Here is a 23227-nt window from a genome sequence, read left to right on the forward strand (position 1 = left end):
ATAAGCATAACAGTGTAGCCACACAAAGCCATCGGTGGATTCTTGCCTCCGGCCAGAGCACAGCCTTCCAGTGAGTGAGAGTACGGGGGAAGGGGAGCCATTGTGGAAAGGGGATGACCCACCTTAGTAGGAGGAGCAAAAAACAAGAAGGAAAGTAAAAGGAAATAAGGAGAGAGAACAAAAGAAGAATGGGTGGGGCAAGAAAGGAGAAAGAGAAGCTCTGCCGGACAAAGGGGAGATGGCAGCAACTTTCCTGGGACATGAGGGGACTTTGTGGAGGGGGTTGAAGTGTCCATCAATCTGTTAGGAGCCATGGATACATCTACTGTCTATGTGTACAGGTAGGTCACTACCAGTTAGGGGTGTATTCCAAACCGTGATCTAGAGAGGAAATGAGCCATTCCTAGTCTTGTGAGCTGGTTTAAGGGCATAGATTATAATGGGCTGTTGTACAGTACATAATTTTCTGTGCCAAAGAGCTTATTTGTATTTTACATTAATATTAGAGATGGGCCTGATTCAAAACCCTAGCTCCAAATAAGCTTGAATGCTGTGGATGTTCAGAAGCAGAGCCAAGTTTGCAGCTCAGTCCCATGAGCATTGAAATCTCGGCAGGAGAAGGAAAAGGGGCATCCAAAAATAGAAAACATCTGAGACTATCTTTCAGCCTGAGTGTGCTAGGAAGGCTAAGTTAGTCCCCTAGCATTCCTGGCCCTGGCCCAAGCAGAGGAAAACTAGCCCTCACATTATTTCTAGGTGATAATACAGCAAGAACTGAAAGTCTCCCTCTTGCACGGGTGTAACTGCAATACACAACATAACACAAAGACTGACTGATAGATAAGCCTACTATATCCCTGTCTGGGTGAAGTGCTGTTTCCTGGATGAGTTGACAGCTGCTGTGCAAGAACTCAGGGCGGTGATGCAGCTGGCATTGGAGTCGCTGGGTGCATGGGCCACGCTAATGATGCTGCCCATCGCAGTCCGTAGCAAGCGATCTAATAAAAAAGCCATTGAGATGTACATTATAGGCAGGTGCACATGTAGAAGACTCCTGCTTCATATAAACATAGGAAGCTCTGCGGCCCATGGCACCAGAGCGCAGGCTCATTTATGCTTGCAGTAGGGATGCTTTACTTTAGGATTCAGCTGTTAAAATGGAACCTCCTGACTGTGGCTGACAGCCATAGCCAGTGGCCTCTCCCACTAACATCAGTAGCTGAAGTCAGTTTTGAAGGCAAAGGCAAACTGTCAGCCCTCAACGGAACAATTTCAAACACAGTGAGTGTCATTTTATGCAAGGGACAAAGCCAATAAGGGAAGAGACAGTACAAACAACTCCCAAACCTATGATGTTACAAATCTATTTAGCACTCTTTGAAGAATTTAAATTTATTATTGTGGGAAGTGATTCTGACATTAAAGGGAATTCAAAGTAAAGCAACAATCCAGCTGGTTGAAAAATCTAGAATATCAACATTTTTCATGTCTCTTTCTGGGGGGAGGGGGGCAAGGAAGGTGATACCTTTTTTTCCAGCTCAAAGCAATGAAACTACATGGGGGGTAGATTAGACTGACTTATGGAAAAATGTGCACAGATTGGATCCTATGTTTGATGAGAGCTGTAGAGATAGTTAGAGAGAGGGATTATAAGTAGATATGAATTCTGCCCTACAATACCTGAATCTAGAAATGGAAGAGACCCGTTAGGTTTCCAGTTAATTTGCATGCCAATGCAGGAATGTTCTCTAGTGTGTCTTTACTAGCATTCTGTCAAGTTTCATTTTAAATGTGCCCGTGCAATGGGTGATTATTCCACTGCCTGATAGATCTGTCACACAGTTTTTTCCTGGTATTCAACCTAAATATTCCCTTCCTTGATTTCATTCTGTTACTGTAACAGCCTTCTTGCCGTGATGTTTACACTCCAAGTCTGTCTATTAGACATATGGCCTCACTTAGACGTCATTCTGCCCTTCTCTCGATATATCTCTAATGCTTCAAATATTTCCAAAAAAAGTCAGTCTATCCTGCCACTACTTGCTTTTGTTTCTCTTCTCTGAACTCTGTCTAGTGCTAATCTTTCTGGTCAAGGGTTACACAGAAATGAACTCAGTAACCCAGCTGAGGTCACCTCAGAGCTATAGAGAGACACTTTTATGCAGAGGCATAATGCCATGGAACGGGGACGTATCAACTCAGAACTGCATTGGCATTTTGTTGCTATATCCCGTTGCAAACTCGGGCCATCTCACTTTAATCGGCTATCCATTATTAGCTCTAGATCTCTTTCAGCTTGATTTCCCTCCAGGTTTCTTTCTCCCACTGAATACCTGTGTTCCATTTCTGCATTCTTCCAGGCTGATTCTAATTTTGTTGTTTTCTGCCCATGCTTCTAATCACTCTGTCCCTTTGCATTGTTTCTCTGCCTTCTGTGGAGTTCATAACTCCTCCCAATTTAGTACCAGTTGTGAATTTCATTGACATGCTGTTTTACTATACTCATTTTAAAATATTAGTTCTCTGAACACTTACTGTCTCAAATTTTATTTTGTGTCTCTCCCCCCACCCCCTGCTATCTTGGCTGCTGTTAGTAAATTAGACTCCTTATTAACCTGATATCTGTTCCTTAAGACCATGAAGGTATCTCATTACACTACTTAGAAATGAACACAGAGCTCCAAGTATCTGTACTAAATTAATGCAATAAAGTCTTATCCCATTTACTTGTACTGAACACGATATTATATATTTAAAGCAGATGGGACCTTTTCGGCAATACCTTGTGGAGGCAGAACTACAATTATAAAGGCAGATCCTCAGCTAGTGTAAATCAATGTAGTTCCAATGACTTCAGTGGAGCTACATTAATCTATACCAGCCAATGATCTGGCCCATATATTTCTCTAGAATATGATAGCAATAAATGACATGGTAAATACAGCAAATGTACATACTGTATGATAAACTGTACAGGAATGCTCCGATGTTCAAATGTCCAAGTGGAAAACAAATATAATTACAGTTTTGCACATTAGATAAATTGAAGAAAATTCAAGTCATGATGAATTACTTCAGCTACGGATAACACACAATGGGACAAATTAAGCTCTCGGTTACATCTGTGCAAATCCAACGTAGCTCCACTGAAGTCACTTAAAAAGAGCATGCTAGATCAAAAAGCAACTCGGGCCACCACCACCATCTGTTGTGCCCATTTTCACATAAATCCCATCTGGAAATATGTAGTTTTGATCCATTCCTTTGTCTTTTATTTGTAAATCACCATAAATTACAGGAAAAAAGGCCCCAAACCGTGTGTGTGGGGGGGAACCCTGACCTTTATGCTATGTCTACATGACTCCTTATGTTGGTATAATTTATGTCACTCGGCGGGTGACTAAGCCACCCTCCCACCCCTGAGTGACATACATTACACCGACCTAAGCACCAGTGTGGATAGCGCTGTGTCGGCAGGAGAGCTCTGTCTCCTGTCCGTGTAGAGCAGCTACACTAGAAGCGCTGTAAGAGTCAGTGCAGCTGCACCACTGTAAGCTCTCGAGTGTAGCCAAAGCCAAAGGGTTCAAGTTAAAATAACACCCTTAAAGGAAAACTCCAGTGATCAGCTCACAGATGCTGTGGTGACAGGCACCTATCAAAGATAGATCCTCCTCCTTCAGGTCAGACCCTTATGAAATATGGATATATTTCTACGTGTGCTTCATTTACACAACAGGATAAGAGCATCAAAATTACAGCATTTACTAACCTTGTTTGATGCGGGAGAAGTCTATAATCCAGCTTTCATCCCAAAACATCTTTTGCTTCTGGTATTGAAACCACTGCAGAAAGCATAACAGGCCAAATTCATTCCTGGGGCAACTCTATTGGCTTCAGTGGAGTTGCACTAGGGATGAGGGTAGCGAATAAATGATTAGTTGTATGGATATTTTCAAATAGAAAATATACAGGTGTCTGAACAAGAATCACCATTTTAGCCTCCATCCTCTCTCAACGTCTTACTGACTGACTTAGAAGTAACGGATCTGGATCGAACACCAAAATACAAACATCAGTAATTCTGAAGACTAAAGAACATGACATTTTTGTAGTAGACAGTCTGATAGTTTCAGTCCATGTTTGCATTTTTGTGCACTGCACTTAGAACCCAGCTCTTACCCAGCGATGTGGTGAACGTCACTTCACATCTTGGAAACATCCAATGTGTAAACAAATGTCATTCTCCCCTCCCTTCCCCCCCAGCTAAGCAGCAGTTACTGGTCATACATTATGTGACAATCAACATCAGGCCCCAGAGTAGCAAATTAGATGGTACATTATTACACAAAGTACTGTATCTTGCATAACATTAGATGGGACACTGTCACTATTTTATAAATAAAATGTATGTCTAATAACTGATGTACCAAAAAGCTGTCAAGTACAATAAATCCATTTTATACAAGCATATGCTTGTCTGTAGATCAGAGTTGCAGGTTAGCTATGATAAAATAACAAGACAATTTAAACACAAATATTAGATGGTCAGCATTTTGCCATTCATCTAATATTACCTTCAACAGCACGCATTGGATGGATGACAAGTAACAAAAACCCAATTAACACAAGAGTTCTTGTGACATCTTGGGAAGTGGTGGCAGAATTTTGGGAGAGCTCTGGGCCTGATTCCAAGCCCAGAAAACCAGTGGGAGTCTTTCCACTGATTTCAATCGGCCTATGCTTTCAGGAAAAGGAGATGTATTTTCATGTGCAAGGACCATAATCAAACAAAGATGATAGGACTGATTCAATACCCACTGACTTAAATGGGATCCTTTCATTGACTTTAATGGGGCTGGATCAGACCACGTGAGAGAGAGGATCATTGGAGCATTATGATCTTGCTGTATGCTGAAAACTGGATACAAGTGACCTTTCTAGCTCTGTTTGTAAAAACAAGTTTATACATGGACTAAGCAACAAGCAGCAGAGAATGCTAAGTAGCATCTACCTGCAGAAGCTAGGTAGATGCTACTTAGCATGCACTCCATCATAAGAGGAAAAACAACATAATCCCTGCAAAACAAAGAATATCTGAGACAATAGGTAAATTAGGTTTATTCTGGAGACTCACAGCATAAGTGAGAAGGGGGCTAGCTGTTTCCCTAACTGGGATGATGACTTTAAAGTTATCCACGGAAATCTGGTTGTAGGAGCTTGATTGAACTCCAGCCTGTCTTGCAAAGAAGTGGGAAAGGGAAGATGAAGTTGCCTGATGTGTATTATGTTGGAAGATCCTCAATAAAAATGTTTGAGTAACAAACCAACATTGAATCAACATATGGGGTCAGATCCTTCTGGTGGACCTGAGCAATGCCTATTTGTACCACCAGGAGAACTGGCCCACTGTAATGGGCTTAGGAAACCTCAAGATGCTCATCTAGTTGCAATAGTTCAAGGGTCCAATGCTGTACTCCACATACCGACCCTCTCACGGTGATAAGAGTTTTGTCCAAGGAAGGCATGCAGGATCAAGTCTACTTTATGTTAATACATTTGGTACTGAAACATGTAAAGAGGCTTAACAGCTGTGTAACTGATACTTTTCTATTATTTAATTAATTCATTACATTGGGGTGTATTATCTTAGAAAGTAAAATATTCCAGTGCCCACCAGAGACTCTGGACACATTTACATGGAACAACAATTTCCTTCCATGAAAATGCCCTTCAGAAAAGTAGTCACAACTCTCCAGTTCTCATCCAGAGTCTCTCAATGCTCTTCCCAGCAATTTCTCTCTTGCCCCTAGAAAAAGCTGGCAAGAACAAAGAGGTCTTGCATTGTAACTGGAAAGGTAACAGATCTGGGCTGTGGCAATCTGAAGCAGGAAGCTAATTCCACAGTTTTATCTAATTATATGGCCTTCAGCATGGTAGTATCTAAGTGTCTCCCAGGGCTGTGACTTTAGATTTATTTCACAAGAGCTCTGTGAAATAGGTACCTATTATCCCTATTTTACAAGTAGGGAACTGAGGCACACAGAGACTGTGACTTGCCCAAGTTTGCATTGGAAGTGTATGATAGGAGGAACTGAATCCCAACCCAGTGCCTTAACCATATGATCATCCTTCTTCCCCTGAGCAAGAGCATTCTGTCTTCATTCCCTTGCAATTAACCAGGAGGTGTTAGATTGAGCGCTCCAGATATCTCAACCACAGCAGTGTGACATGAGGAGAGAAGTGATCCTTGCCATAACAAAGAGCCAATGCTCTTATGGGTTAAAACCAAGCAAGTTATTCATAATGTACACAATCAATACCATGACTATACATCTGAAAATATTTCCCTGGGAACAGCTTTCCATAATGTTCAGAAATTAATTTATGTACCTTCAGATACAGAGGAATCTATATGAATGCAAACAATAGAAGGGCCTATTCTGCAGAAATATAGTAAGAGTAAGTAAAAATAATACATCCTCTTTTCTTTATCCAGCACTTTTCATCCCAAAGGATCACAAAGCATTTTCCTTATTTTGATCTATCCTTCTATACACACACACACACTCCTTTCTGTATTCCCCCAGTGAGTCTGTTATAATAATTAACTACTACTAAACAAAACCCCAGGGTTGGAAACTAACTGGATCTCCTAAGTTGAGGAGAGGCACCAGCTGGTGTTAGGATGCACAGTCAGGCATGCCAGGATCATTACAGAGAAGGGGTGCTCCTAGCTGTCAGCCCCTTGTGAGCCATTCTCCAGCAATGTGGGCCTGCTCTAAACTATACCAGGACTGGTGTAGAATGGGCCCCAGAATCAAGATGCACGTTTTCCTCCCATTTCTCTTCTTCCCTCTTGGATCTACCCAGGGGATTCTGTGTCTAGCAGAGAACCTATTCTTATGCTTGTAAAAAGCTGTGTTGTAAACAATAAAATAATGGAGAAACCATGATGGAAATAAAAGAAGAGAAAGGAGATTTCATTTGACACTTACCACTATTGTCAGAATGAAGCCAACACAGACTAAACATATTGGTAAGGCAATTGCTATCTTCGCATCAGCTGTCAGTGGGCATTCCCCACAGTCAGCTGGACATGTGGAACAGCCTTCACCATCTTCACAAACACCATCTCCGCAGACTGGGCAAAAAGGGATGTAGAGAGCAAAATACTTGAAAATAGCTCTACCCACTCTTAGGGCTCAATTCAGTAACAAATACATATGGCTCCTGAGCTGGGGATCCCCATGAGAGGCCACAAAATATCTGAAAGAACAGGTTTTGAGGAATTCTAGGATCTTTGTGCTGCAGTTGAAAGATGTGGATTTTAAATGTAATCTAGGGACCCAAAAAATACACTGACCTTAGACTAACTGTGGACATCAGTGCTTTTGCCATGTTGTTGCAGATGGGTTGCTTGGTTGTTACCTTTTGTCTGTTTATTTCTCGTTGCCTGTCTTGCCTGTTTAGACTGTATGTTCTTGAAGACAGGGACTGTCCCTTACTCTGTATACTCAGCCTAACCCTTGGGAGACCTAGGGGTCAGGAGAACAGAAAGCCATCTTTTCCCCCTTTCCTTTCAATCAGCAGGACTGGTATTCACTAGTGTGAATAACTTCAGGCAAAATGAACAAACCAACCCGTGCTAGGAGGTGTTTCAAACAAATGCTCATGAAAATTAGAACCGATATCAGATGTAATGTAATCTATATGGAAGTGTCTCTGTTTGAGAAGCCAAACATCAGCAAATGATCACAAAGTTGAAAAGTATCCCTGAAAGACATGATTTTTACAGATGAGATGTTCAAAGAGATGAAAGATAGGTAATAGCTGTCTGTTTTGTTTTGTAGGCAATAAGGCCAATGGCAACTGGTAACTTCATTAAAAAAATCACTGTTTTCTCATTTCATTTACTAAAACATAATCCCAGTGGGAATTTCTTTAGATACTTTAGAGTGAAAGTCAATGGCAAAACTTCCATTAATTCCAATGGGGTCTGTATTTCACTCACGGATCTTCATTACTAGAATGCTGTACCTCAGCCACATCTACACTACCCGCTGGATCGGTAGTGAGTGGGTAGTGATTGATCTATTGGGGATCGATTTATCGCGTCTAGCGTGGACGCAAAGTAAGTGATTCTAAGTCAATCTAAGATACGTCAACTTCAGCTACGCTATTCTCGTAGCTGAAGTTGCATATCTTAGATCGATCCCCCCCACAGTGTAGACCAGGCCTCAGATTCTCAAGCAAGAGAAGACTTAGTGCCACTGAGATGAGCGAAAGCACAGATCTCCTAACTATCAAAATGTTTTGGAAAAAAATTGGTAATAATTCTGCCTGCTTCAGTTCTATTCCATTGTAATCTGCATTCCAGTACCATGCCCATCACAGAGGTCTCTGAATGCCTAACAATGATATTAAAATGAACACAAGAGTACTACATTGGGCAGTGTTTTTGAGGTTTATATGAACAGTAGCACCAGGCTCAAGGATCACTTGTGTTTGCAAGTTAGCTGTCATGCCTCAGGCTAGCCTGCTTCATGTCTGATGATGAATGTCCATAGATTAGAAAGAAACCATGTGGTAGAACATTTTTGCATCCCTATGACACCCCAATAAGCCTTGTAATGCCTGAAGCTGCTGGTTCTGGCATTTGATTTCAGCTGTTTGACCAAGTGCAGCCTTTTACGGTTTTCATTTCCTACACAGGCAACGAGAAGCTGGAGAAACTTTAGAGATTTCAAATGGTTTGAAAAAGAATTGTAGAAACATTTGATGGGATATATTCACTTGTAAAGGGGCTATGAGTGCTTTTTCTAGCCTATCAATACAATTGGAAGGGCTGTGTAATTCCTGTTTAACATACGAGAAGTCTTTATTTCATACCATACCTACTGCAGGGAGCACAGTGGTTTTGGCTTCCAGAGCAACTTGCATTTTCCCAACCCTGATGTGTGCGATGAGAGAGGTCACACCCACATGAACCAAAACTACCTGCCAAACAAACAGCCATTGCTTTAAATTTCATACATTGGACTTTTTTCAATACCAATAATCTAATCTCTTTTCCCCTAGATTTATTATTTCACCTTCTTCCTATTCGCAGGCAATAGAGGTCTTTTAATCTTCCCGTCAGCCCATGTGGTAACATGATCAATTGTCTTCAAACCTCATGAGATATTGTTACCAGAATGGATGCTAAATGGCCGCTCAAGACCTCTGTCTCTCTATGAGGGAATCTGTAACTCCACCCAACCCTACTGCAGCACATACAATTCTGTTGAATAGGTCAGCCTCTGGGAGAGGCAAAGTCTATGTTCTTCCAAGGCTTTTGGGGGGCAGATAGCCTCAGCTATTTCCATAAATGTTTTTGATACATGTTGGCAACCCTCACGGAGCTGTCATGAAGTGAGTGAAGCGAGACAAGCCGAAGTACAATCCAGTCCTCTGGAAACAAGATGCTAGGTGCACTCAGTTCCCAGTAACATCAGTTGGGAGCTGAAAGCACTCAGCACTTGCAGTATCAGGCCTTTATCCTGCAGCCTTTATATGCACATAACGCTGAATGAAATAAGTGGGTGGATTTCCTATATAAGGACTGCAGGATCTGGCCTGCTGGTAAAAAGGTCTAGAGCATAGTATGCCGTAAATGTACTATACCTTGGCAGTCCAGTTTGCCTGACTCATTTTGCCAGCTGTAGATAAGGTGTGAGTAAATATCTGGCCATCATCCGGAATCCACGGACCACATATTCCACCTTTCCCCTTTACCAAACAGAGCAGTTATTTCAATAGATAATAAAACAAGGAAAATTCCAGGCCTTAATACTCTTAAATTTAGTACTATTTGGGGGCCTTGTGCTTTATTCCAATAACTAGCAACGTATTATTCATTATGACAATGCTCAATCATAAATGACACTATTGTGTGCTAAAATAAAACACAAACAAATAGAAGGGAGCACCTGGACTGATAGTCCGGTTTAAAATTCCACAAAACTCTCACTCACTTAAAGTCCATGAGCCATATTCTGTCCTCATCTCATTTAGGCACCTAAATCTGGAGTAACTCTATTGAAGTTAATGGAGTTATTCTGTATTTATTTCACTGTAACTAAAAGTAGAATTTCGTCCACAATTTTTTATTCTCTACATGGTAGATTCACTGCAGCTCTGCTTTTGACAACTATGGGGTATGGTGTTTCTTTCATGAAAGTTCCTATTTCCAGAGCATTTCTCATTAAGATTGAATAGACTTTAATTTGCCAGCAGCTGCAGCACTGAGAATTATAATGGCTGTCTGAGGATCATAGGTTTTTAAATGGCATAATCCTGATTGCTAAATTTCAGATATGTATTCACGCATTTCTATTCATGCACTTTAAAATACAGTACACAAAAAAGAAATGGATTGCTCATGCTAGCTGAGGTAAAACCAACCTGAAAAGATGACACCATATTGAAAGCTCCTGCTTAATGGAAAGAGCTTTATTTGTAACTACCCATTCAGTAGCACGAGCCCACTTTCCTGCAGCAATTTTGCTCTATGGGGGCTATTTTATAGAGACTTGCCTTGTCTAAGCAGGAAAGCTCAAAAATATTTCCAACTTTAAAAACGAGAGGCGGGGTGGTGCCTTTGCGCTAGAATCACTCACAGATCTCACCCTCCCCACAAGGATCTGGGGGTCGAACACCTCCACAACAGCGTACCCTCTTTCTTCCCACAGAGGGTGGTGTGTGGACACAGGAGTGATACTGAGGGACGTGGCAGCCAGTGGGCAGACTGAGGGAGGACTGGGCATGCTGGCAGGATGCATATTGTGCTGTGCCGTGCCAGTGGAGATTCCAGCCAAAAGATTACACAGCCACAGGCTGGATGATATTTCTGTAGCCCCCTTCCTTCAAGGGGAAGTTCTGAGGTCAGCCGGGGAACCCCTAACAGAGTGGCTCCAATGGAGCTGTGCTGGCAAGGAGCAGGGCCGCAGCTGCTGTGGAGACACAGGGGCCTTGATGCAGCTGGGTGAGATGAACGTGATTTATGGGCTAGACATGTGCTTTCCCCTGTGAAGCCTTCTCTCCTGCTGAAAGAATACATTAAAAATGTCATGAGTGGAATCTTGTAGAACTTCCTGTCCTTTCAGGTCCTATGGGTACTATCTGGCCCTCCATAAATACAAACAGACTAAACTGTCCTAACACATCATTCCGGTGCCACCATTTTAAATATGTTAAGTACACAAAGTGAAGAGGAACAGACTGTCCCCCTCTGCAATTTAGCACAAACACCCTCCTTGACTTCCGTGAGCTAGGATTTCACCCAGTATGTTTGAGTACAAGTACTCTAACAGAGTCCAGAAGAAATGGATGGATTCTGCTTCCAGTGCAAAGTCAGCCATCAGGAGCTTATTGTCTGGCCTTTGAATTCTTTTCTACCTTGATCAAATATGATAAAACCAGTTCATATACGGCCCAACTCTGCAAGTCACTGAGCAACTCCCATTGATTTTAATGGAAACAGCTGGATGTTCAGAACTTCTGGAAATCAGGCTCTTCGTTTGGTCTCTAGCAGCCTGTTCCAAAGCCTGCTGAAATCAATGGGAGTCCTTCTGTTGGCTTTAATGAACTTTGGATCAGGCCCTAATATGGACTTAGGGGCCTAATTTTAGGCCCCCATTTTTCATTATTTTGACCCTGGCTATTAAAGTGTCTCATCTAGCATGCAGAACAGACACACCAATTGTACTAACCATGAAGGCCAAAGGGCAGGAGTGGATGTTAGCGTGATGGACACAGCAGTTCTCTCCATTTGCATCTTTCCAGTTGGAAGGGCACTCTTGTTCTTCACAGAACTTCTTGGCTGCTGCAGCATTGCTAATCATTTTTTTAAAATATAAAGATAATTTTATATTCATTTCTCATTCCTAAAAATTTTTAACGGGCATGTAATGAAGTCCTGTTCTTTACACTGCACAGATATACACAGCAGGAGACACATTGCTATTTCTTTATATTGTTTTGCTGTGTGTGGAAATAACCCCACAGCAATGGATCTCTGCTATCAACTGGGCCATCATCTGGTCCAGAAAAGGTCTGGCAGCTGTTAATCCTCCAGCAGTTGCCAACACCTCAACCTGGCCCTCCACCCTGACAACACCACCAGATGGGGTATCTTGGCCGCATAACCCTGGCTCAGATCCTAATGCCACTTCTGATGATGTCCATCTTACTTATAGTCTCTGCACCATCTCAAATGAGTGATTGTCTCTCTGAACTTCAGGGCATTCCATTGTAAACATTCTTTACTTCAAAACAACATAACTGATTGTTTTCAAGTGTGGCTTACTTTGTAGATATGACTGAGACTTAAAATCTAAAGACTTTATATAGTGTACTGTTACTGGATTCAAAGCTCTATTTAAAAAAACAGTTTTTATCCTATTGCAAATTGTATTAACTGACAAGTAATTAGTAGTGTTATAAAAGGAGAATACATTTTAAAGAGACAGAGTTAAGGTTCACCTAGGGTAAATTTTTCAAGAGTGTCTTAAGGGCAGATTTACAAAGGGGTTTAGGCACCTAAAGATGCAGTTAGGTGGCTAGTAGGATTCATAAAAGTGCTGAAGCACCTAACTCACATTGACTTCCCCTAGCTCCTAACTTGGAGTTAGGCGCCTGACCTGCTTAGGCACTTTTGAAAATCCCACTAGCCACCTATCTGTGTTTTCAGGCACCTAAATACTTTTGAAAATCTGGCCCTTGTGCATTTTTTAACATTTTACCCCTAAACTCTAAGATCTCCATTCAGCGAAGCGCTTAAGTACTTGTCTCATTTTGGGCCCAATCCAAAGCCCTGGGAATTCTATAGAATGACTCCTGTTGACTCCAATGGCCTTGGGATCAGGTACTTTAAGCAAGGCAGCATCCCATTGATGCTAATCGGACTACTTCCCTATTTTAAAAGAGGCGTCTTGTTGAACTGATGCCTAAGGGTCCTGTCCTTGAGTGTTTGATACCTGTGTGTATTATTAATGCATTCAGAGTGAGATTTTCAAGCGTTCCTAAATGATATAGGAGCACAAGTCCCATTGGAAAGACTGTAGCAATAATCCTATTTCCAGCTATTGAAGAAAGTTTATTTTATGGCTATGTCATCACAATGCTATAATTTACTGCTATGACATTATAGCTATGAATATTTTGGGGAAAATGTAAGAAAAGTTTTACCATTACTATTACAGATCATTACTGAAGTTTATGCAAAAGCCCTCAGTACCCACATGAACAAAATACAACCTCATGATTAAAGCCGCCTATACTGTCAAAATTCCTCCCCACCTAACAATCTTGAATATCAGCTTTAAATATTAAAGAACATGTAAAAAATATTCTCTCTGAAGAACTACTCTCACACATTGGATCTTGTAAAAATGAACACGTAGGAGGGCACGGGAACATTTTCTGTGTAATCTGAATTTTTGCATTTACCATCTTTTTTAACCCACCAAATACCTAAAAACAACATAGAAAATGGTGAAATGAGGTTAAGGCCCCAATCCTACATTGCTCTGCATGGATCACAGTACATGATTGGGGCCTAAATATGCATCTCAGTGATCCAATGTCACAAGCTGCTTAGCTTTTATACTTGTCATTACAATGGCATCATGTTAATCCCTCGATTTTGCCTTATTATACAAAGTTACGTTTGTAGAAGTTTCTGTAAGTGTGTTGATCTAGATACATTAGGAAAATTCTGGCCCCATTTAAGTCAATCGGAAATTTGTCATTGACTTCAACAGGCACAGGCCTGGGTCCATACCGTAGTTAATGTGTGTGTTGTGCATTAACAATTATTATTGGTGGTATTATTCATATTGAGACCTATAGGCCACAACCAAGTTGGGTCTCAGTGTGCTAGACACTGAACAGACATATCCATGCCCCAGTGATCTCAGAATGTAAAAGGTAAGACATAACAGTGGGATGAAACAAGCAGTCTGGGTTGAGGATGGGAGAGATGAATAACAAATATAATAGCCTGTGCACCACCCAACTATTCAGCAACAGTGATTATTATTATTAATACAAATTATTATTTGTAGTTCCATAGCATGTTTGAGTCCCAGTCATGGACCAAGGCCCCATTGTGCTAGGCACTGTACAAACACAGAACAAAAAGGTCGTCCCTGCTCCAGAGAACTTGCAATATAAATACAAGACAAGAAACAGCAGATGGACACAGAGAACACAAAGGGGGAGTACAAGTAAACAATGAGACAATATTGGTCAACATGATCAGGAGTGGTCTCAGTACACCAGTGGCCTACCCATTCCCAGGAGCTTAATCCATTGACACCTTGTCTACACACAAACCTGCACCAGGAGGTGGTACCTGTGAGAGAGGATTCCGTTTTGCACAGCATAGTGGTAAAAGTGATCTGAAGCAAAGACTGCATAAGTTACATTGAAGAATTCCCCACTCACAGCCTTCTCTGGAGGTCTCTGGACCCAGGCCATCTCAAGACCTAGAAATAACACACAGTTATAGGTCAACATGTTTGGTTTAACTTACAACAGCTACATGCAACTGGACAGATTGTTCTGGAGTAGAAATCCAATTGAAATGTAAATGTTTTCACAAATATTCTTCCGGTCATTACTGCTGGCCAAAGGATTTCCCCATGTATAGTGTACAGGTAGTTCCAAAATAACACCTACTGGAGAAGAATTTTTTTTTTTTTTTTTTAAAGATCCCTACAATGTGCAAGCTAAGTAATCAGAGCAGTTGGAAATTTAGGACCAAACCCTACTCACTTTGCTCAGGTGGGCCTGATCCTCTTCTGACTTGTATCAATTTCACTCCAGTGTAACGCAGCTGACTGCAGTGCAGTTATTCCTGATTTACACTGTTTTCCTGCTAGTAACAGTTAAGAACATAAGAACGGCCATACTGGGTCAGACCAAAGGTCCATCTAGCCCAGGATCCTGTCTTCCGACAGTGGCCAATGCCAGATGCCCATCCCCTGTTGCCCATTCCCAGCTTCTGGCAAACAGAGACTAGGGACACCATCCCTGCCCATCCTGGCTAATACCCATTGATGGACCTATCCTCCATGAACTTATCTAGTTCTTTTTTGAACCCTGTTATAGTCTTGGCCTTCACAACATCCTCTGACAATGAGTTCCACAGGTTGACTGCGTGTTGTGTGAAGAAGTACTTCCTTTTTGTTTGTTTTAAATCTGCTGCTTATTAATTTCATTTGGTGACCCCTAGTTCTTGTGTTATGAGGAGTAAATATCACTTCCTTATTTACTTTCTCCACACCAGTCGTGATTTTATAGACCTCTATCATATCTCCCTTTAGTCTCTTTTCCAAGCTGGAAAGTCCCAGTCTTATTAATCTCTTGGTTATGTCAAGCCATAAATACAGTCCTCCTTTCTCAGAGGGTATATCACTGAACAAAGTATAGGAATCAGTACACACAGAGCCAATTCCTGAAAACCCTTAATCACATGAGTAGTCCTTACTTAAGCAAGTAGTCTTCTTAAACACGACTACTCATGTGAGTAAGTGTTACTATTCAGTAGTGATTTCCTTTTCCTTATAATTAGATGAGATTAGAACTTCTCTTCTATTACACTGGAGTTTTCCTGTATCAGAATATTCTTCATTTGGATACCGCGTGGTGATCTAAACGATTTGTTTCTGCACATAATTCCCTTTTCAGATATAAAAGGGTTAGTTATAAAAGAAACAATCCTTTTGGGTCAACAGCATTAGCGGAACAATCATAACAAATCATTAAAAGGTAAAATAATTGTTTAGGTTGAGAGTATTTCATGGCAGCTAGGTGAGAGGTCAAAATAAATTTCTTAGAGCAAAAGGCTTTATTTCCTTGAAAAGGATTCACAACAGCAGCAAATTCCTTTATTTAAGTCTATTCACTAAGAGATACATATGCACACCAAAGAAATTGTGGATAACAGAGATGTGAAATACACCGGGGTAGAGAACATCCAGTTTATAGTCAATACTCTTTGAACTTTGAACTTTGAGGCAATGTTAACATTATTATGTTACATTCTGAGCCTGAGCCTTCAGTCTGTACCCAGACTTCAATGGAAGTTTTACCAGTTTATAGCTTGTAGTATTGGGTCCTGTTATTTCTCTTTGCAGCAGTACATCAGAAGTTGTTGCATTTCATCCTAACCTTTTCCAGCATTTATATAACTGCTTATTTGCATTCAGCATTTCAATTCTTATTTCTGATTACTCCTAAACGCTTTAAAAAAACACTTTGAGTTTCAGATATCAAACAAGTAGCCTTTACATTTCTGATTCTTTTGCACTAGAAACTCATCTTTCGCAGTATTATTTGTAGACGTATAAAGATCTAAGATTCATTATTTGGGTCTATTGAATAGACGTGGGGGGGGGGGTGGAATCAAAGCATGAAAATACATATGGAGAGGCTCCACTTTTTGACTTAGTGTTTAAATAAATCCCATCCAATCTGAAACAGGCATGGTAAAATTGAAGCAAGTATTAAATACAATCTGGCTGCAATGCAGGGCTGATTGTTTGTTTTGTTTAGGCTGTTTGTTTATTTTTTTTCTAATGTCAAACAAAATTCCTTGCTTGGAGACAATGATTTCATTCTTTTTTAATCATCCTAATTATGTTCCCTTTGGAACAGATGAGCTTCAGACAAATATTTATTCTGAAGTACATGTGTGCTGGCCACTTTCCTTGACTTAATTCATCTGGAAAGAGATGTTGCTGCTGACTGAAATATTTTCCACTAGGATTGAGACCTGAGATGTATTAGGAATTATTCTCATTACTTAAATTTTCACATTCTCATCCATTTCCTTAGCAGGCAGAGATGATCTTCCCTGAGCAACTGTGGAACCACTCACCTCCACAGTCAAGCATGTTATACTCATCCGGTTTTTCCAGGGGCCAGCAATCATAGTCGCTGTTATCCAGGTCGTGCCACCCCTCCACTAATATCACCTGCCATGGAAAAAAACATACCAATAATCCTGTAAAACAGAGGAATTTTTGTCTACAAAGTCTGGTCTCTTAAAATAGAAAGTCTCTCCAACTTTCTTGGCCAAAGATCACAGCCAGGAATAACCTAAATGCTCAGAAACTAGATTACGGGTTCATTATACGCCCATATGACCCCCCAGAAATTATTTCTAAAACAATAAGAGAAACTCAGCTAATCCAGTTGTGCTCTGGGTTTAAACAGAACTCAGCTTGTGTGCTTTTTAAATGTCACTCTCCAGCCAAATCTTCTCTTCCTTTTCTTTTTAATTTTAAATCATTTTTATATAAAATATCCTTAATAAAATAAATATAAACATGTTTTATAACATGTAAAAGTTATACTGAATTTTTTTTAGAATTTCTTTTTTCTTAATAGTATTTTATTAATGCATACTATGTTCTATTAATAAAAGTAGAATATATTAATCACAACTGATGGGACACAAAGTATATAGCAGAAAAACAGCAGGATATATTATAAGATATATTATACTTTGTAAACAAGAATAGAATAGTCCACTTTTTTCTAGGTATTAGTAAAAGAATATGATAGAACATGTTCTTCTAATGTATTCTGCTATTCTATATATTGGAGGAATAGAATAAAATACAATATGATATATTCTTCTTATGTATTCTATTATATCCTGCATATTAGTAAAACAGTAAATAGAATACAATATAATCTTCTAATGTGTTCTCTAATGATTGTTCCATACATTTAGTGGAATAGAATGCAACATATTCTCCTAATTAGTTTCCTATATATTAGCAGAATAGAATATTTTCTTCCAATAGATTCTGCCATTTGTCTTCTGCATACGAGTGGAGGAGAGTAGAACCAATTGTTCCTATCTATATTAGTGAAATAGAATATATTAGGAACAATCCATAATTCAGAAGTAGTAATAGCAACCACTACAATACAATATCATTAATTTCTTGACTACGCACCATATAGGAGCAGGATCTATGCAGTTTACCTACCAGTAAACTGAGGAGGCTTCGGAGCCCAGGGGCAGGTGTTTTGGCAGCTCCCATGGTCCCAAATAGGTATCAAGCCCAGTTAGCTTCAGGGCTGCTGCAGCTCAGCTGGGTTCTCCCCTCCCCACAGGTTGCCAGCCAGCCAGGGTTGATCACAGCTCTAGCTGCTGCAGTTATTTGTCCTCCTTCCTTTCCCCTTCCCTTTGTGCAGTGGGAATCTCCCCACTATCCCGAGCAAAGCACCTATGAGGAGGCACCAGATTGTCATCTCAGCCACAGAGCCGCTCCCCTCCAAATGCCCAGGCGCTGCGGGAAGGGAACAGCGCCGGGAAGGAACAGGAGTGTGAAGACTTTAGCCCCTCGCCCATGTGGCTCCTGACCCTCAGGTCTTCTCTTGTTCCCTGTTGGGAAATTTCCCCGAAGGGCTGCTAAGAGAGTTGCAGAAGAATGCAGGCTGGGTGTGGGGTAAAATGGATTCATAGATTCTAAGCACAGAAGGGAGCATTCTGATCTAGTCTCACCTCCTGTATAACCCCGGCCATAGAGTTCCACCCGGTTACCCCTGCATTCAGCACGATAACTTGTGTTGGATTGCGAACACACTGCCTCTGCGCATGCAGTATTGCTGTCTATTGGTTTGGTAGGCCGAAGGCTGTATTAAAGCTCACTTCTGCTGTACTCAGTTTCACTCTGTGTTTCACTTTAAATTCTGTTTGCAAGCCCAATAGCTCAGAATGAAATCTGGTCATCTAAGGTTTGGAAATTCTTAAAAGAAAATTTTTGTGAGCAATCTCAGAATTCAAATCCATACTTGATGGTGAAAAGAAAAAAGGGCCTTGAGAGAAATCTCAACAACATACTTCACACATCATTCTATTTATCTTTTAAAAAAAACAGAGAGACGTGTACACAGTAGGATTGTTTATCCAATGTGTTTTGCGCCTTATTCTGGTTGTAAATTATCTGTAAAGAGACTGATTTTTGTTAACTTGTTCAAGTTGTTTGACTCAAAGCTGTTTGATTATCATTAGCAGAGCCAGCTGCTCTGCTGGTGTGAATCAGCAGAGAACCATTGACTTCATTTAGTGACACCAGTCACAACTATACTGTAATGCAGTTAAGGTGACCAGATGTCCCAATTTTACAGGGACAGTCCCGATATTTGGGGCTTTTTCTTATATAGGCTCCTATTACCCCCCACCCTCTGTCCCGATTTTTCACACATGCTATGTGGTCACCCTAAATGTAATCATTCAGCTTGGTCCCTTTAAAGGGCCTCTGAATGATTCAATGGAAAAAGATACTTAGAGTGACTTCAGTGGAATTACACTGATTCACACCAGCTGACCTCTATGTTGACATATTTATGTCTATGGGTTGTTTGCAAACTGCTTGCTGTGTCTTTGGGTATTAACTATTCATTATTTGTGGAATGCAGCTGGTCACTTAGGTCACATGGCACTGCTTCAGTTTCCTAATTGGATGGCTAACTTTTCGAATCAAACAGAAGGTAATTAAAGAGATTTCAAGATTGATGTCTGAGAAAGTCCTTGTAAATCCTTGTGTGGACACATTCACATCAGTATTCATGAGACTCAGAATATTCTTGTGAACAAAGCGACATGCATACAAATGTTTGCAAAAAAACAATAAAAAGGGTTATCAACATTGCTGAGGGAAGTTTGTGATGTATTTTAACACACACATTGTGCTTCCTTAGAAGATTTATCTTAGAGGATTCAGTTGAAATAAGACATGCTATACTGGTACATTCAAATTTTGGAATATTTGTAATTCTACAGGTATCAACATTTAGTCTGCAGCTTGCAATGTTGCAGTCACATGTAAAAGAGAGGGTAATTACTCCCGCCTAGTGGCTTTAGACCAGAACAACAGCATACAGAAAAGTACAGTTTGACTTGGGTATAGATTAGAGCTTCCTGCTGCTTCAAATGCCAGGCAAATGGAATGATTAGAACTTCAGCTGCAGGCAAGTGATAAGCGCCATGCATCAGCTGGACTGTGTGGATTCAGGAAGGCTGTGTTAGGGGTTGCACAGCACCCATTGGAGAGAGACAGTGTGGTCCAGTGCAGAGGGCTGGAGACCTAAGGTAACATTTTAGTCACCTAAGTGATTTAAGAGACCAAAGGTAACATTTTAGTCACTTAAGTGATTTAGGAACGCACAGTCCATTTTCCAGATTTAGGAGCCTGTCGAATTGGAAGTCAATGGGACTTAGGGTCCTAGGTGCCTAAGTCCCTTTGGAGATTGGGATTTAGGATCCCAAATCCCTTAAGTATTTTTGAAATTTGTACCCTGGGACACTATTCCTGGCTCAGCCACTGAGCTTGTGCAAGTCAATCCAGCTCTCTGTGCCTCTGTTTCCCCTCCCATCCTTTATCTGTCCTGTCGATCTAGACTGCAGATTGCTCAGGTCAAGGACCTTCTCTCACTATGGGCAATGCCTGGCAGAATGGTATTCTTGGCTGGGACCTCTAGATGCTGTTGAAACACAAAAAATAGTGACAGCTAGATCCCCAAATGTGATTAGATTTCTTACATGTTTCTTGGCAGATACATTTTTTAAAGACTTAATAGATTGGGGTAAATTACATATTAAATGGATAAATGAGGTTTTGCTCCTGGGGGAGGGACATTGGGGGACTCAAGTGCTCTCCCCCCCCAGATTGGCCTGCCGGGGATGGGGAGGGAGAAGGGCTCTACCTTCTATCCCTGCACTCCCCCCCACCCCCATCTTTGGCTAAATTGGCTGCTCTCCCTGGCAGCCGGGCGGGGAGCAGGACGGAGCCACATCTGCCTGAGACAGCCTGGCTGGGAGGCAGCGGTGGCCCGCTCCCTGCCTGGGCTCAGCTATGGAGAAAGGGGACTCCAGCTCACTCGGCTCCTGTCCCCACAGCAGGGCCCGGGCAGGGGGCAGCCCGCTGCCACCCCAGCTGCCAGGGACAGGGGCCGAGCGAGCCAGAAACATGCTGGGGAGGGGGAGAGGGGACTCTGGCTCGCTCACCCCTATCCCTGGCAACTGGGGTGGCAGCGGGTCACCTCTGATCCAGGTCCTGTTGCAGGGACAGGGGCCGAGTGAGCCAGAGCCCCACTCCCTCCCCCCAGCAGCTGAGCCCAGGCTGCCTCCTAGACAGGCTCTCTCAACTCAGCCTGCAGGAGGTGCTGAGCAGCTCACAGGATTAGGCACCAAGCGCACTGCGGGATAGCAGCTATGCTCATAAACCGCATTAAAGCACTGTTGGGACCAGATCCACAAGAGGACTTTAATCCCCACTTTTAAGTCCAAAATGTAGGTGCCACTGAGATCATCAAAACACCTGTTCAGTTGCCATGTAACTCTGGAGGCACCTACATTTTTGTCATAAAGGTCCCCTCCATGTCTGTATTTCCATTGCTGGGCATGCACACAACACGTCAGTCAAGGCAGTCAGTCCTAAGCCCCAGTGCCCATCTTCCCCTGGTGTGAGGAACGCACTACCCCATCTATCTCACCTGCGGGGCCTGACTGGCCGGCGTTCTCAAAACATGCCGAACTCCACACAAAGCAGCAGCAGCAGCTGCCCTCCCTTATAACCTCTAGCCCGACAATTAGTGCACTCACCGTGAACGTGGGAAACCCTGACAATTCCTCCCTCTTCCTTATGGGGAGAAGGAATCTGAACATGGGTTTTTCACCTCTCAGGTGAGTGGCCTAACCATGGGACTACAAAAACATATTCACTCTCTCTGCCCCACCCCATATTATTTCAGTATTTATAGACAGTGGTACAGCTTTAACACATGAGATTGCAAGAGGCCTATATCAGACTACCCCAGAGCAGAGTGGTTTGGGCACTCACCTGAGAGGTGGAAAACCCATGCTGAAATCCCTTCTCTTTAGGTAGAGGACGGAAATGAACTGGGGTTTCCCACATCATTGGTGAGTGACCTAACCACTAGGCGAAAGTTATAAGGGAGAAGGAGGCATGTGTCACTACCTCTCCACCACATCCTCTTATTTATTTTGTGCAGAGTTAGGCGTGAGCTGCCACCGTTCATGCAAGAAGGAGCCCGACTCCAGGAGAGCATTCCCAGCTGTGGATCCCAACCAGAGATAGGTGCTTCCCTCCTGCCTCGACTCAGGTGCCTAACTCCCTGAGGCGACGTCTACACTACCACGGTAAGTCGACCTACACTACGCAACTCCAGCTACGTGAATAACGTAGCTGGAGTTGACGTACCTTAGGTCGAGTTACCACAGGGTCTACACAGCGGCGGGTTGACTGGAGAAACTCTCCCATCGACTTACCTTACTCTTCTCGTCGGGGGTAGAGTACAGGGGTCGACTGGAGAGCGATCTGCTGTCCATTCTTCACTAGACTTGCTAAACCGACCGCCGGTGGATCGATCTCAGAGTGTCGATCCCGGCTGTAGTGTAGACCTGCCCTGAGAGGGGCAAGGTCTAGGAAACACCCTTCTCAACAACCTCTGTTTTTGGCTAGGCTTAGACAGCTCCTGTCCCAGCATGTGGCTTCAGTGGATCCCATTCTTTGGCCCTTATCTCTCTCCATGCATTGTATAGGGAGCCTGGGCACCTAACTCAGGCTTTGTGGATTTGGCTGGGTGCCTAAAGGTTAGGCATTGCGATATTCCGTCCTAAATCTGCAACGCCTAGGTGCTTGTGTGGATTTGGGCTTTGAACACTTAAACTTGCAGCTTATTTATTTCTCTCTCTCAAATGTGTGTATATGGGGGGAAGGCGGTTGCCCTGGGGAAGCTCAAAGGAAAGAAGCAACCATACCTTTAGAATGAGAAATAAAAACAAACCCACAAACGCTCCCAGTTGTTCCAAGAGATCTGAAATCTTGGTTTTAGCTGATGAATGTTTGATGACAGTTTAACTCAACTGTAGCAGAAGGAACTGAGCACTTAATCAAGCTTGCAAATAGTACATGTTTTACACAAAGGAATAAAGCTGACAGGCAGTAAGCCAACATGACAGCTCAAAATAAGGGCTTGTGAAGAGATAATTAAGGAAATTCAAGATTGTGGGAAACCTGAACTAAGCAAAACAAAGCAAGGAAGGTAAATATGCAGTACTGGCACCCAGGATATCATATACATGTGTAGTTATAGACTTCAGAACGATTCAGTCTTGGACCTGCATTGGTATGCTGCACCA

General features: G+C 42.0%; 2 protein-coding genes across 3 annotated transcripts in view; one reads left to right on the forward strand and one right to left on the reverse strand.

The window, feature by feature from the left end:
• Positions 1-18138, reverse strand: part of LOC141987065 (atrial natriuretic peptide receptor 2-like) — a 39453-nt gene extending 21315 nt beyond the window's left edge. The window contains exons 1-9 of the mRNA XM_074952107.1: positions 18048-18138; positions 16925-17021; positions 14396-14528; positions 11751-11874; positions 9664-9768; positions 8895-8997; positions 6996-7141; positions 3770-3842; positions 851-998 (exon numbers count right to left, since the gene is read on the reverse strand). Of these exons, the coding sequence (XP_074808208.1) occupies positions 851-998; positions 3770-3842; positions 6996-7141; positions 8895-8997; positions 9664-9768; positions 11751-11874; positions 14396-14528; positions 16925-17021; positions 18048-18101 (983 nt within the window). The 5' untranslated portion in view covers positions 18102-18138. The remainder of the gene's footprint in view (positions 1-850; positions 999-3769; positions 3843-6995; positions 7142-8894; positions 8998-9663; positions 9769-11750; positions 11875-14395; positions 14529-16924; positions 17022-18047) is intronic.
• Positions 1-23227, forward strand: part of TMEM215 (transmembrane protein 215) — a 68171-nt gene that overhangs the window by 35192 nt on the left and 9752 nt on the right. The window lies entirely within an intron of this gene.

This window comes from Natator depressus, chromosome 5, assembly GCF_965152275.1.
Source record: "Natator depressus isolate rNatDep1 chromosome 5, rNatDep2.hap1, whole genome shotgun sequence".
NCBI classification, from domain to species: Eukaryota; Metazoa; Chordata; order Testudines; family Cheloniidae; genus Natator; species Natator depressus.